We start from the raw sequence: 13,976 nt of genomic DNA on the forward strand, positions 1-13,976 counted from the left end.
ACAGCTCAGGACACCTTCACGCCAAACTTGCCCTGCCTGGGGGCAGGCGCTGGCCACACAACATGTAGAAGCCCAGGTCTGGCTTCTGCCCTGAGTCCCACTTTCTCATTTCTGACCAAGTCCACAAGTCCCCCAGCGGGAGACTCCCAGGTGAAGAAGCAGACCAGGGCATAGTAGTGATCTCCGCCTTCCCAGACACCAAGGAAAGGTGATAAAGGGATTTAAAGTAGGGTGTGAGTCCACAGCACAGAGAACCGGGACACATGGGCCATCAGGAAAGCTGAAGACACACTCAGGTTAGAAACCGTGTTGTAGAAGGGTGAGAGACCCCCACACAAGCTCTGTGCACAGAGCAAGAAAAACAAAGCAAATGGCAGGAAAGCATCTGCATGTCTTGTGTGGTTGTCCCCACCTCTGGAAAGCTTTGTGTTTTAACCCGACCTTGCCTAGTGTCCTCAGTTTCTCCATTTCCTCTGGAGAAGCTGTAACTGCAGCAAATACCTAAATGTGCCACTTCTTACGCTCACAAAATCCAGCATCTCCACGTGGTGTCATCTCGTGCCTGGACAGCATCCAGCTATGCACACGTGCCCTGATGTGGGCAGGTGCCCCCACTGCCTGTCAGTCCCCAACAGGAGGCCTGAGAGCCAGCTGTCGGTCCAACTGCTGTCACACCACCAGCCCCATCATGAGTGCCGCTGGCCCAAGCTCTTGAGTGCTTCAGTCCGTCTTCTCTCCCACCCTCTAAACTTTCAGGGCATTACCACTGCTCCTCTGGGCTTGTGCAAAAGTCACTAGGATGTCCCTGTTGCCTCAAGCCCACTGGTCACACAGGTGTTGCCATGGTCTTTAAAACAGGAGCGTGAGCTCATTATCATGAGTGAGCCCCTGAGTGTCCCCACTGCTCACTGGTGAAGTCCCAGCTCCTCTCCAGGCAGATATGTAGCCCTGACCAGCCTTCCCTCTCCACTCCTTGCCTGGCACTGATCCCCAGTGATGCTATCGTGGCCAGTCCTCCCACAGGGCCTGCCCTCGCTAGTCTCTGTGCCTCTGCACATTCTGGTTCTTGCTCCTCCTGAAGCCAGCTTCCCTGCTGCTCTCCTGTCCACTCTTGCTCATCCTTCACCCTAAATTTAACTCTGGAAGTTGAGGAAGGAAAAATGCAACTTTAGACCAGCCTGGACCACCTCCAGAGATCATGTCTCAAAACAGAAAAGAAAAAGGGATTTTTCTCAGTGGTCAATTGCCTCAGTGCTGCAGAAGCAAACAAATCAACAACAATAATAATAAATACACACTTTCCGAGTTAGGTGGTCACCAAGGATTGTGTCAGTTCTTCACAGAGAGCAGTTTTTTTCACAGGAAAATGACTACATACAAAAGGGAAAGACAAAGAAACCCAGCTGCCTGCTATTGGATCTTCTGTATTGCAGAGGAGAGCTGGGGAGAGCTGGGGACAGAGGCCAGCAGGGGCTGGCACTGCTGGTGTTCTTTGCTGAAGACCAACCTAACACTATCTTGGGACTCACATCTCCTACCAGATTTCCCACATGAGAGAGGGGTGAGAAGAGGCTTCTCAAGGTGGCCTGTCCCATGCCCACAGAGAGAGGGGCTGGGACTCAGGGGCAGGAGGTTCCTGGACATCACTTCAATTCTTGCTTCTGCCAGAAATGAAAGTTAGGTCTCATTGGCGAAATCTTGAAGGGTAGAGGTATCGTGTCCTTGGCCTTATAGAGACCCCAGAGTTTCAGAGTTCTCAACCAAGACCAAATTAATCCTCAAGATATTAGAATAGTGCACATTTTAAAAAGTATGAAAGCTGAACCAAAATGGAATTGCATATTAATCAAATATTTGCATGGGGAATGACTTTCCCAAATAAACTCAAGAGTAAAAAGTGACCAAATAAATGTTTTAAGTACATAAATGTCGAAGACCAGCTCCAATTGTGGGTCTCAGGAGACCAACAGATGGTGAGGAGTCAGCGAAATCGGGGTGGAGAAACAACACAGACACCAAAGTGAAGGTGCTGAATCCCAATCTTTACTTGTGAAGTTGATCATATATACTTTTCATTTTGGCAGGCTCACAGTACTTTGTGGTTACAAAACAGGAATCATTATTCAAAGAAACAAAGTATTACATAGCTACATTAGAATAGAAGAATGTATCTTGGCTTATGCATAAGCAAGCATTTTTTACTTTCAGTTCGCATATTGCTTTGAGCTGTTTCTGCTTAGTTAACTTTTAATAATAGTTAGAAATGTCCCAAACTATTGGCCTATACCTTGACTATTCTTTCTTGACTTACTTACTGGAACTGGTGCCATGGTTACAGCAAGTGGTTAACTTGTTATTAATTTTAATCACAGAAGAGTAAGAGCACAAACCATTGTGCACAGGAACAAGAACAAGTTGCCCAGTACTAAGCACTAATCTGTCTTCTTAACATTAATTCTTCTTCTCTAGATTTTAATTTAATTTCTCAAAAACTTCCTTGACAGGAATACAGGGAGTTTTTCATTAGACATTAACAATTTACGCTCCACCGCTGATTCATTGCATTTAGAGCAAATAGATCAATTCTTTAGAAGTACTTGCATTAATTGGGAAAGTCATGTTTTTTCCTTCATACTTAATGGTCATACGAGAAGTCCCAACTATACTTAGTAAAGGAATACAAAAACAAACCAGCCCATTCCCAGAAACATACTGTGCTCCTCCAGAGGATGGACACCTTGCGCCATCCACCTCAGTAGAGCCTTGCCATTGCCTGAGTCAGGGGAGAGACGCAGCACATAAATATTTAGAACTTCTCTGGCCTAAAATCAAAGTACAAACAAAAGTAATGGTTTGGGTAAAGAAGTTGTAACAAATATCACACTTAGAAGAATGCCCTTATTCTATAAAGAGAGCAGGCCAATTTTGAGAAATCCCTAATATTAAAAAGGGCAAATGTCACGAGCAATTAAATCCCAATATATAGAGAGGGGAAAATATACCCATGAAAACATTCCCAGGTTTCTTAGTCATAAACAAAAATCATATAAATGACCATATAGATGCTCTTGCTAAGAGCTGGGCAAGCAGGGAGCCCCGAGTATGCTCTGTGGTTGGCTGGCATCACTGGTCAGCAGCCCATCTAGCACTTTGGTGACAGGATTCTAAAGCCCAATAACCCACCTTTCACCACCTACCCAGAGAAGCAACCTCACGATACAGTGTTTCATAAGCAAACTGAGAAGTAATGTGCTTGTTAATTAAACAAGGAGCCCTCAAAAGTGCATGTCACATCAATCAACCATCACAGTAATCTGAGAAGACACCCCACATCTACACAGAAAAGGGGCTTAACTACATATCAGATTGGAAGAATGCTAAAGTTTTAAGTTAGGCACAGGGGTGTGGTTCAGTGGGAGAGTGCTTGCATGTTCAACTCATAGCACCATCATAAATAATAAAATAATGGACTGGAATAGAGTAGAATAGCATGAGTTATGCATAGACATAACGATTTTTATACAAGGGCATGGAGTATCCCAGGGGATTCCTTTCCCTTTTCTCGTTTCCCATATTCTCATCAGTGCTATTATACTCCTTTGTGATGGTTTAAACACAGAACACAGACAACACTGACAGAGAAGGAGAAAGATGCTCTTAAAATCTAAGGAATTATGAGCCTCCAATCTCCCTTCCTTTGTGAGCAAGGCTAGGAAGTCTCCAAGGCCTCATTAGCAAGTTCAGCTCCAGGAAAGTTCGTGGTCAGGGCTGGGGACAACACCCTGACAGGAAGGCGCCTGTGCCCATTAGTGCTCTTGGGCTTTGGCATTCGCCATGGACCAATGGCAGTCTCTGTGCCTGGTCTCCACTGACCACCTGCCATTCCCTGGATCTGTAGTGCACTAATGATCACAGCTCTCCACAGGGTTTGCTCTCATTAAATTGCTGAAGGTCAGCACGAGGAGGCATCTTGCTCTCTCTCTCTCTCTCTCTCTCTCCATCACTTGGAATGCTGCTGAGTGCTTTTCTTTAATTTCCCCAGAGGCTTAACACAGTGGAGAGAAAGAAGGCAAAATTAGAAAGGGCATACATCAGGAAAACAGCTGGAGAGGAGCTCTGCTGGGAACCAGCTATGTCTCAGGACAGGGGAAGCTGGACAGAGCACAGGGAGCCAGACTCCTGGGTCAAGGTGGGCTGAGGATTCACTCTTCATGATTGACATCCATCCATGGTGGCTGTGGCCAACTGCCCAGGGGTCCTGACTGGACCTCTTGTGTGCAGCCCTGGGCTCCCACTTGCATTGCTGCCCTGCCCTGTCCTCTCCCTGTTCTGCCCTCTTCTTCTCTCTTGTGTACCAGCCAGAGAGAAGTCAAAACCCTGGAGATTCTGATCAAAGCCATTCTTGAAGGACACCCTGCCACACACACTGCAAGGGCAATTCCTGTCCCTTCTCTGTGCTCCTTGCAAGAAGGGACCAGGTCTTCACAGTCTTTTAGGGCCACTCAGAACCTAAAAGTTTGGCTTGCCCAGGGTGAGGTACTGATGACTTAACTGGTTTAATGCATGTTTAATTCACGACACTCTCTGTCCACTCTGGCTCAGCAAAAAACAGCCTAGAGCAGTTAGACTTCCCTGGACCAGCAGAGCCTGTGCCCTGGGGAGTTTCTGACCCTCTTTAGGTCTTACCTTTTTTCTCTGTGGAGTGGGTAGAGAGTCCTCTAATATTTCATGAGGACTAACCCTAACCCTAACCCTAATATAACTTACTATTTATGGGTCACCAGACCTCTGCAATTACTGTGTAGTTACAGTACATCCTCAGTTTTAATGTTTCAGGAGCTCAGCAGCTTCCTGGGACTCCTGGACACCAGGCTGCACAATATAGTTCTCTGTGATGTCAACATAAACTGTCCAAGTGACCTATAGTGTTCATATTTGTGGTAAGATATTATTTAACTGAAATGGCTCTGTGTGCATGATCTGACTTCAAATTTAAGAGCAAAGTAACTTGGGAGATAATAACTCCTGATACTATTTAAGTCAGTTCATCCTTCTGTTTTTCTATTAAAATGTTGTATCATAATTGCTGCCTTTATTCACTTCACAGGTGAGTAAGTTATGTGCTAATAACCCATAGTTTTCTGCTGAAAGGGGAAGATAACAGCCCTGATGCTCAACATTACTTCCCCCTTAACAGCCTTTCTCTGCTGACCCTGGATTGCCCCTCACAGTGAGGGCTCTGTGTTCACACTTCAGCAGAGTCTTTGCCTTCCAACACTGAGCACCTGATAAACACGTCAAGCATCGAGTTTTACAGTGTGCAAACCTTCAAGAACCTGCAAACCAGGTGGAGCCCACATGGTCGTCTCCCCGTGGACAGCACACGTGCTCCTGACTTGTGGGGCTTTGACCCTGCAGTGTGAGAACCAAAGCCTGGTGCGGGGTGGGGCTGGGCTGGCCACTCTTTTCACGTCCACTCCGCCCTGTCCAGCAGGACGGCTCCTCTCCAGGTAGGACAGTGCTTGAGAGACAGAGGATGAATGTCCTTAAACAAAAGCAGGTGGGCTTGCTGCCTCAGGGCCTCTAACTTAGCAAGGCCAGGCCACTGGGCGGGCATCCTGCTCCTGAGTGGATGATGCTGTAATGGGACAAGACACCTGCCCAGCCTGTTCCAAGATTCGTGGGGTCAGAAGCCTGAGCCTGGATCTGGGCGTGGCCACGCCATGATGCTCTAAGCCCACCTGTACTTCTCCAGCTTGAGTCCCACCCTCTGTGCAGCCTGCAGCGCTATGGAGTGGGGCAACAGCTCCCTGTTCGCTGACTTCGTCCTCCTGGGGTTGTTCAGTGGCAGCCGCTTCCCCTGGCTGCTCTTTTCCCTCATTCTCCTGGTCTTCGTGATCTCCATCGCCAGCAACACCACCATGATCCTGCTCATCCGCGCGGACCCCCGGCTGCACACCCCCATGTACTTCCTGCTCAGCCAGCTCTCCCTCATGGACATCCTGTACATCTCCACCATCGTGCCCAAGATGCTGCTGGACCAGGCCACCAGCCAGAGGGCCATCTCCTTTGCAGGGTGCACTGTCCAGCACTTCCTCTACCTGACCTTGGCAGGGGCAGAGTTCTTCCTCCTAGGACTCATGTCCTACGACCGCTACGTGGCCATCTGCCACCCTCTGCGCTACCCTGTGCTGATGAGCCGCAAGGTCTGCCTGCTGATCGTGGTGGCCGCCTGGCTGGGCGGGTCTGCAGACGGTTTCCTGCTCACCCCAGTCACCATGCAGTTCCCCTTCTGTGCCTCTCGGGCAATCAACCACTTTCGCTGCGAGGTCCCCGCCCTTCTGAAGCTCTCCTGCAGGGACACCTCAGTGAAGCTGGACCAGATCACTGTTAGTTCTCGTTTGTTCTCGTTTCCCCTGAGAGAGGCTGGGATGAGACCAGCAGTCCTGTGATGAAACCTGGAGAAACCACCTCAGCCTCTCACCTGGGACAGAACACACCTGCTGGTGAGTGGGAAGGGGCTTCCTCTGAGGCCCAAGGTTCACCACGTGAACCTGGATTAATTAACAATACCAAGATTCCTCCTGGGGTGTGGAAATCCGTGGTTACAAGGAGCTTCACCCACAGTCCCGGGCATTTAAGAAGTCGGCCGTTCACTGTTACCTTTGTAAGCCTGGGACTCACCTGCTCTGAGGTAGGAACTAAGATTTTCATGGAAAACATTTCTAAGATTCTGAAAGTTTCCTCTGGGCATCATTCTGTAACTATGAGAGGCCACCATTCGTCACCTTTTCTGATGCTTCCTCCTAGGACTCATGTCCTAAGAGGAAGGATGATGGCTGAGGGGTGGTCTTCTCCAGATGGAGAATGATGAATACGTACATTGTCTCTGGCTAGCAGACCAGCAAGAATGAGATGCTGTAGCTAGAAACCAGTAATAGAGAGCCTGGTAATGCAAGGGTGTGAAAGGATTTTCTGGAGATGAAAGTGTCCGTAGGAGCTGCTGTTTGGAAGAGTGTGCTTTAAGTACAAGCGGTTTCTGACATGACTTGCCAGGTGGCAAGGGGCAAGTTCTTAGTAGTGCATATTATTGCATATTTTTAAGTCAAGGATGCCCTCTTGGACATAGTCAAGAGTGGGCGAAGCTTCCCTGCAAGTTTGGGAGGAGATTTACTATGTCAAATGTTGTCATGTTTTATTGACTCCCTCCTCTTTTTCTTTCTCCCTAAGACATACACATATGCCTTAAAGAAAACCTTTTCTATTAATAAACAGATGATATCCCTCAATGGAAGCCACATATCACGGTGTATGAAAGCCCACTGGGCTCAGAGAGAGGCAGATGGGGTGATGTGTCTGCATTGGAAGCTTAGATTGTGGGTGCAGTTGTGAGCATGCCTTGGGTCTCTGTGTCCACCCCCCTGCTGGTGTCATGGGTGATTTCTCCCTCTCAACCTCTGTGGCATTAGTGGGAGCCAGGTGGACCACCTTCCAGGTCCTTCTCTGTGGAATCAGTGGGGGGGCTATTCCCTTCCCACCACGGCTCTGAGGCTTGACTCGTGCATTACCCTTCTGCCGTGGCAGCTGGCAGCTTGGACCTCGGACTCTTCACCAATGCTCTAGGAACTTGGATGACTTTTTTCCTAGATTTCTTGATAAAGTTCATTTGAGGTAAATTGGTATTTGGCACTAAATAATACCCCTAATGAACTAATTCCTGGCACATTAGTGTTCAGTAAACACTACACACATTCCATTATAGCGCTGGGTTTTAACATAAGGAAAGGTTCTTCATTCTTCTTCATGCTTAAGTTTCTACTTTGCAAACTTCTAAGTTGACTCTGGGGATAGAGAGTGAGGAAGGCAGCAATCTCTGGTAAATGAAGAAGGTGTGGGTCTTCTGGGAAATATGTGATCATGAGACGTAGGGAGGCCGTGGTGAAGGGGCCAGTCCACATCAGTGGAGACTAAGGACACACTGCTTTGATCTCTGACCAGGTGTGCTCTGAGGCAGTGTGCACATGGTTCCTGGATGTGAGCACAGGCAAAGGAGCCCAGCCACAGTGGGCCTGGGTGGAGGGGTCCAGAGGTTGCAGCCCAGGGAGGCTGTAACATCGGTTAGCAGTGACACAGGATGGTGCTGCAGGGAGCCGTTCTCCCACAGCCACCTTACCAGGTGCTGCTGCTGGGGCTGCTTGCCTCCACACCCTGCTTCTAGGTGTTTTGAGTGGCAGCCTCTGGATTTGCTGCCCAGTCCCTCTGTGCCTGGGCTCCGCACCTGCTCTGCCGCTGTGTGTGGCCTGGGTCCTTCCCCCCACCAGCAGCCTGCGGCCTGCCCTCCTGGGACACAGCACCCTGAGGCACCCAGATCTCCCTCCTTTTTCTCAGTCTCAATTTTAATTCAGACCAATTTCCACCTCTGGGTCACAGTTTTCCTAACTGGGCTGACTCTGGTCTTCTCTTGGTTTGTGGGAAATGCTTCTGGCCTCCAGCCCACAGGGGGTTTCAGGTGCAGTATTGTGGACCCTGGGACAGCAGGTGGGCAGCAGGCTCCTCCTGGCTGTGCCCCACACCTGAGAGGCAGCCAAGTGCGGGCCTGTACCCTCCGCCTCCCCACACTCAAGTCTTTGTCATTTTGGGGAACTCTGTTCAGAGCAGCTGCACCCCAACAGGCTGTCCTAGTCCCGCTTTCCTCCTTCAGAAGCAAGCCTTGATCCTCAGAGCCAGAGGGTGCCACTGATTAGGAGTGTGACACCATCTTTACTGCAGGAAACCTGGGGGACCCGGTGCTGCCCTTCCTCGGGGAAGCCCCAGCCCCCAGCACAGCCGCACAAGCTGCTCCTGTCACCTGATTTCTGTGGCTGTGACATGATTCATGGACATAACACATTCCCTTCTGCAGAATGCCTGGTAGGCTCGCAGGAGCCTGCTTTCTGAGGACTTCTGCCCCAGGCTGAGTCTGTCCACCTGGCTGCACCCTGGGCAGCGACAGTGGCTCCTGGAGTCTGTGGCCCACGCCCTGCTGGGCACAGAGACTGAGCACAAGTTTGGAGCACCTGAGGGTTGGGTCTCTGGGAGTGGGAGCACCTCTTGCCTCTGGGGACACTGCAGGAGCCCTGCTCTGTGGGAGGACAGCAACCTCATGCCACGCAGGACAATGGCCCTGCAGCTCTAGCATTCCTGGACTCCTGGGAAGGTGTTAGAAGGGACAGGCCCAGGCACCTCCCCCTGGTGGTATGTCCTTGGCCCTCACCTGGGCGTCTCCTCCACAGGCTGCTGTGAGAGGCACCGACTGCCTGGGCTTGTGGCCTCTCCAGAACAGCCCAGGCCTGTTGTCCCAGACACAAGGGCGTCTCCTGCCTGGCACCCTACAGAGGCTGCCTCCTTCCCCTCACCTGTCCTCCCAGAGGCCGACCCCCAGGGGCTTTCAACCCTCTCACCACACCAGCCACCCCGTCCCTCTTCAGTCACAGGTGCAGACCCCAGAGCCTCTCCACCTGCACTGTCCACAAGTGGTTATGTGGAGACCCAGTGGTGTCACCACCAGTACTGGGATCAGAGTATTCTACGTGACATTCTGAACAGCTCTGAGAGAGGGTGTTGTCTGTCTTGAACAGCAGAAAGACCTGAGATCATGCAGATTAGAGGTTTCTCCTTATTTTATTTCATATTTTTAGAAAGACTCAGATTGGACAGGAAGATTGGGAAAGCCTGAGGCCTTGACCAGGGAGAAGAGAGTAGGGGAAAGGGGGCCTGAGGGGCAGGATCTGGGGCCTGGGGTATGCGGAGCAGCCAGCACATGTGTTGAACAGGAGTGTCACTCTAGTGTGAGAAGTGGGTGCAGGGAACCTGCAGCCGAAGAGCTCCTGAATAGTGTGTTCCTAGCACAAGTCCTAATTTACCTGCTCTCAGAAAGTCATTCTCCAGTGCTGACCATGGCTTGTGGGGTAATACTGTTTACACACCCACACACTCACACACACCACACAGCACCTACAACACACACATGCACATGCTCAAGCACATATAGGCACACTCACACAAGCACAGCACACACACCAGAAGCATGAATGAATTCTGCACACTCACACCGTGATCGCACCGCACACACCACACATGAGACCACACTGCACACACCATCCCCGAGACCTTACAGACATCACATACATGACTGTACACACACACACACATGCCCACACCCAGTGTTCCCAGAGTCATACCCACAGGCAACCTGGGTCTGGCACTCAGGACAGAGGGGGGCCAAAGCATCTTCCCCTCTGCAATTGCTAGAGTTCTCCCCTTCCACGTCCACTCTAAGGGAGGACACAGGGGGTAGCAAGCTTCAGTTCCTAACCAGGGAGGCAGAGGCACAGTGATTCGCCTCCTGTTTTCAAACACCATTTGAGGTGTAAGCTGACTTAACTGAAGCACAACTCTCGGGCCTGTGCTTTAACTCAAAAGCAATTTGCTATTTTCCAGGGTAATTCAGTTAATTTTTAGGTAATGTTCATTTTTCACATTGTCATTCATTACAGTTTTTCAAAATGTAATTTAGAAGGCTATTTGTCAGCTGCTTTAGAGGAAGCAGCCTTCAGCACACAGCAGCTGACTGACAGACAGGTGGTGGGCTAGGGTGATGCCTTCCTGCGTGAACCTGCAGATTGCCAGCGGTGGTTCAGAAGCCCACGGGTCGGGCCTTAGTCACAGTATTACCCATGTCTTTCTTGTCTTGCGATTCGAGCTGTGGCTATCACGGAGAGTCTTGCACATATTAAGGAGGGACAAGGGAGCTGGCTTCGCCCAGCTGCCAGGAGTGGCCTCTCTTCTCGGGGTCTGCTTTCCCCCCACCCCCAGTTAATGAGCTGTCTCACGCAGCTTTGCCTCTGCCCACATTAAGGCACTCTCACTTTCTCTCTGGATTGTCCTCACACATAGGGACGGTTTCTTCTAATAAATCCCCATCTCAGGCAAACGCTGAGCCAAGATATGCTCCTCCATACTTCTCCTACTCTGCTCCAGCCCAGGGCAGTCATTTCTGCTTGATGCTTCAGAGACCACATACATGATGTTTTGGAGCCAAAGATGCAGATGTACTGTCTAGTACTGCTGGCCAACACAGGGTGTCACAGAAATGAAGAAAGGCCATTATATGCTAATAATAAAGTGGACAATTTGCCTCTCAATACCTTTGACTATATCAAAGAGGTAGGCATTACGGCTATATTAGAATAAAAAGCACAAGGATTCCTTTAATTTAATCAATGTGAAGGAGTTTCAATACTGCTGTGTTTTTTACTCTGAATTTAAATATTTCTTTCCCATCTGTAGTTATTTTTATTTACAGACATAGAGGATTCAGAACACTGTAGAGAAATAAATGTAAGGCTAGAAGACCCACTGGCCCAGGGCTCATGGAACAACCCCTCCTTGGTGGGGGGTGGGGGGGTCTTTTGACCCCTTCAGGGAGTCTGCCAAGGCCGTGGCTGAACAACACCAGACAGCAGCTAGGCTGTCCCTCTGTGCTGTGGCCAGTACCCAGCCATAAAATTTTAGAGACTCCAGTGTCAGCCGGAAAGACCCCATCGAGGACCCAAAGCCCAGCGTGCTGAGCAGAGTCCACAGGGGTCCTCCCTCAGCTCTGGCCCCAAGCTGTACTGTGAGAACTGGGAGCCAAGTGCCTGGAGTAGCCCATGCTAAGGCCTAAGCTCCCTTTGCATCACAGGTCTGACCGCAGGACAGTGGACCTGACCTCAAGGGAAGTGACCAGATTGCCATGCTAACCTCTGATCCCCAAACGTTCTCACCACTGTGGAGGAATAACAGCAGCTCAAAAGCCCAATGTGTCCAGAGACCTCAGCTCCATGTTCCTTTCATACCAATTTCTCAGGTCTCAGAGGGGCATCTGTACCTGGCCCTAACACTGTGGTCATCTTAACAGCAGAGAGCCCCTTAAATGCAGTGAACTGAGGTACATGGATTGCTAGACAGTGTAGGGGTTAAGAGGAGCTTCCAACCCAGAGTCACAAGGTTATAAAATGAATCTAGAAGACGGTGGAGAACAAAGGTGGTGCAGGTCCTAAAGGATCACAACATGTCCTTCTCACATCCATCCCATGCAGCCCAGGCCCTGATGACCTCTCCCAAAGACTGGCGCTGACTTAGAGGGCGATGAACATGGGCAAAGTCACAGAGATTCAAATGGTTCTGTGTTCCTGTTTCTTCCTTGACCCCACATTGCTTCAGCCATGCTATTTGTGCTGAGTGATCATTGGACAACCCGTTGACCCCCAACTTTCTGTCTCACAGCCCAGGCCTGCCATGTGACCTGGACATGGAACCCACGCCCCAGAACTCCACTGACTTCCTCCTCCTGGGCCTCGTCACCCAGCCAGCACTCCCTGGGCTCATCTTTGCCGTGGTGTTCTCCATCTTCCTGGTGGCCGTCACGGCCAACGTGGTCATGGTTCTGCTCATCCATGTGGACTCCCGCCTCCACACACCCATGTACTTCCTGCTGAGCCAGCTTTCCATCATGGACACCATCTACATCTGTGTCACTGTCCCCAAGATGCTCCAAGACCTTCTGGCCAAGGAAAAGACCATCTCCTTCCTGGGGTGTGCACTTCAGATCTTCTTCTACTTGACCCTGATCGGAGGGGAGTTCTTCCTGCTGGGCCTCATGGCCTATGACCGGTACGTGGCCGTGTGCAACCCCCTGCGGTACCCTCTCCTCATGAACCGCAGGATTTGCTTGATCATGGTTCTGGGCTCCTGGGCTGGCGGCTCCTTGGATGGATTCATGCTGACCCCTGTGACCATGAGTTTCCCCTACTGTGGGTCCCGAGAGATCAACCACTTTTTCTGTGAGATCCCAGCAGTCCTGAAGCTGTCCTGCGTAGACACATCACTCTACGAGACGCTGATGTATGCTTGCTGCGTGCTGATGCTGCTCATCCCCGTCTCCATCATCTCTGTGTCCTACACGCGCATCCTCATCACCGTCCACCGCATGAACTCCGCAGAGGGCAGGCACAAAGCCTTCGCTACCTGCTCCTCCCACATCATGGTGGTGAGCATATTTTACGGGGCCGCCTTCTACACGAATGTGCTGCCCCATTCCTACCATACACCAGAGAAGGACAAGGTGGTGTCCGCCTTCTACACCATCCTCACCCCCATGCTCAACCCCCTCATCTACAGCCTGAGGAATAAAGAGGTGGCCTCAGCCCTGAGGAAATTGCTGGGGAGATGTGCTTTCTCCCAGAGAATAAGACCAGTAGATGTGTCTAGGAAACACTAGGGGACTGAGGGCATCCTGCTCTCGTGGCCAGTGACAGATGTCCTTGGTTCTGAAATACGTTCAGTGTCTTTCCGGCAGTCTTCAGTCCTCAGCTGGCTCACCAGCCTGTGCAAGTGTCACCAGGAGCGGAAATGAAGCTGGCAGAGCATCAGAGCCAGCCAGCTCCTGTGCAGATGGAGCAGCAAATGTTTTCTAGCCAGTGTTCTCAGGCAGGTGGCACTCTGGCCCCAGGTGAGCACCCCTATGGAGTGCCCTGCATGGATGCATGTCACGTGGGGTCCTGATCCTTCATGTCCCATTGCTAACCAACTTTCACATGCAAATTGCAAGGAACTTTTGCCATGTCCTGGATGATTTAGTTTCAAAGAGTCAACAGGGTAAAATAGTCTGTGATGCTGATGGTGTCTCAGTCTTATTTAAAAGTTTTGTGAACATGGGATTGTGTTTGAGGTTCTGTGTTTTCAGTCACATTTTATCTCTTTATCTTCTTGGCTATGAATTTACATGATAGATTCTTACCATGCCTCTCTTCCCATAGTCTAGGGCTTAGCCAGAAATTAATTATTGTTTGCTTGACTGGTTGATTGAAAGTTGAAACTGCCTTCAAGTTTTAAAGTCTAAATCAACTTCCATTAATATTTAATAAAGTGGTAACAGATGAATGCAGAATGAGCAC

General features: G+C 50.1%; 3 protein-coding genes across 3 annotated transcripts in view; all 3 read left to right on the forward strand.

Moving 5' to 3' along the window:
• Positions 1 to 13,976, forward strand: part of LOC308655607 (uncharacterized protein) — an 801,622-nt gene that overhangs the window by 20,804 nt on the left and 766,842 nt on the right. The window lies entirely within an intron of this gene.
• Positions 5,790 to 6,843, forward strand: LOC308648234 (olfactory receptor 2T27-like; the record flags this gene model as incomplete). The annotated part of the gene is made up of 2 exons (XM_081292894.1): positions 5,790 to 6,389; positions 6,811 to 6,843. The coding sequence occupies 2 exons, from the start codon at positions 5,790 to 5,792 to the stop codon at positions 6,841 to 6,843; spliced, it is 633 nt and encodes a 210-aa protein (XP_081149020.1).
• LOC308655666 (olfactory receptor 2T2) lies at positions 12,332 to 13,300 on the forward strand (the record flags this gene model as incomplete). The annotated part of the gene is made up of 1 exon (XM_081305757.1): positions 12,332 to 13,300. One exon carries the CDS (start codon positions 12,332 to 12,334, stop codon positions 13,298 to 13,300), a length of 969 nt encoding a protein of 322 aa, XP_081161883.1.

The sequence above is a fragment of the Spermophilus citellus genome (assembly GCF_964194105.1).
Source record: "Spermophilus citellus genome assembly, chromosome: 1".
NCBI lineage: Eukaryota > Metazoa > Chordata > Mammalia > Rodentia > Sciuridae > Spermophilus > Spermophilus citellus.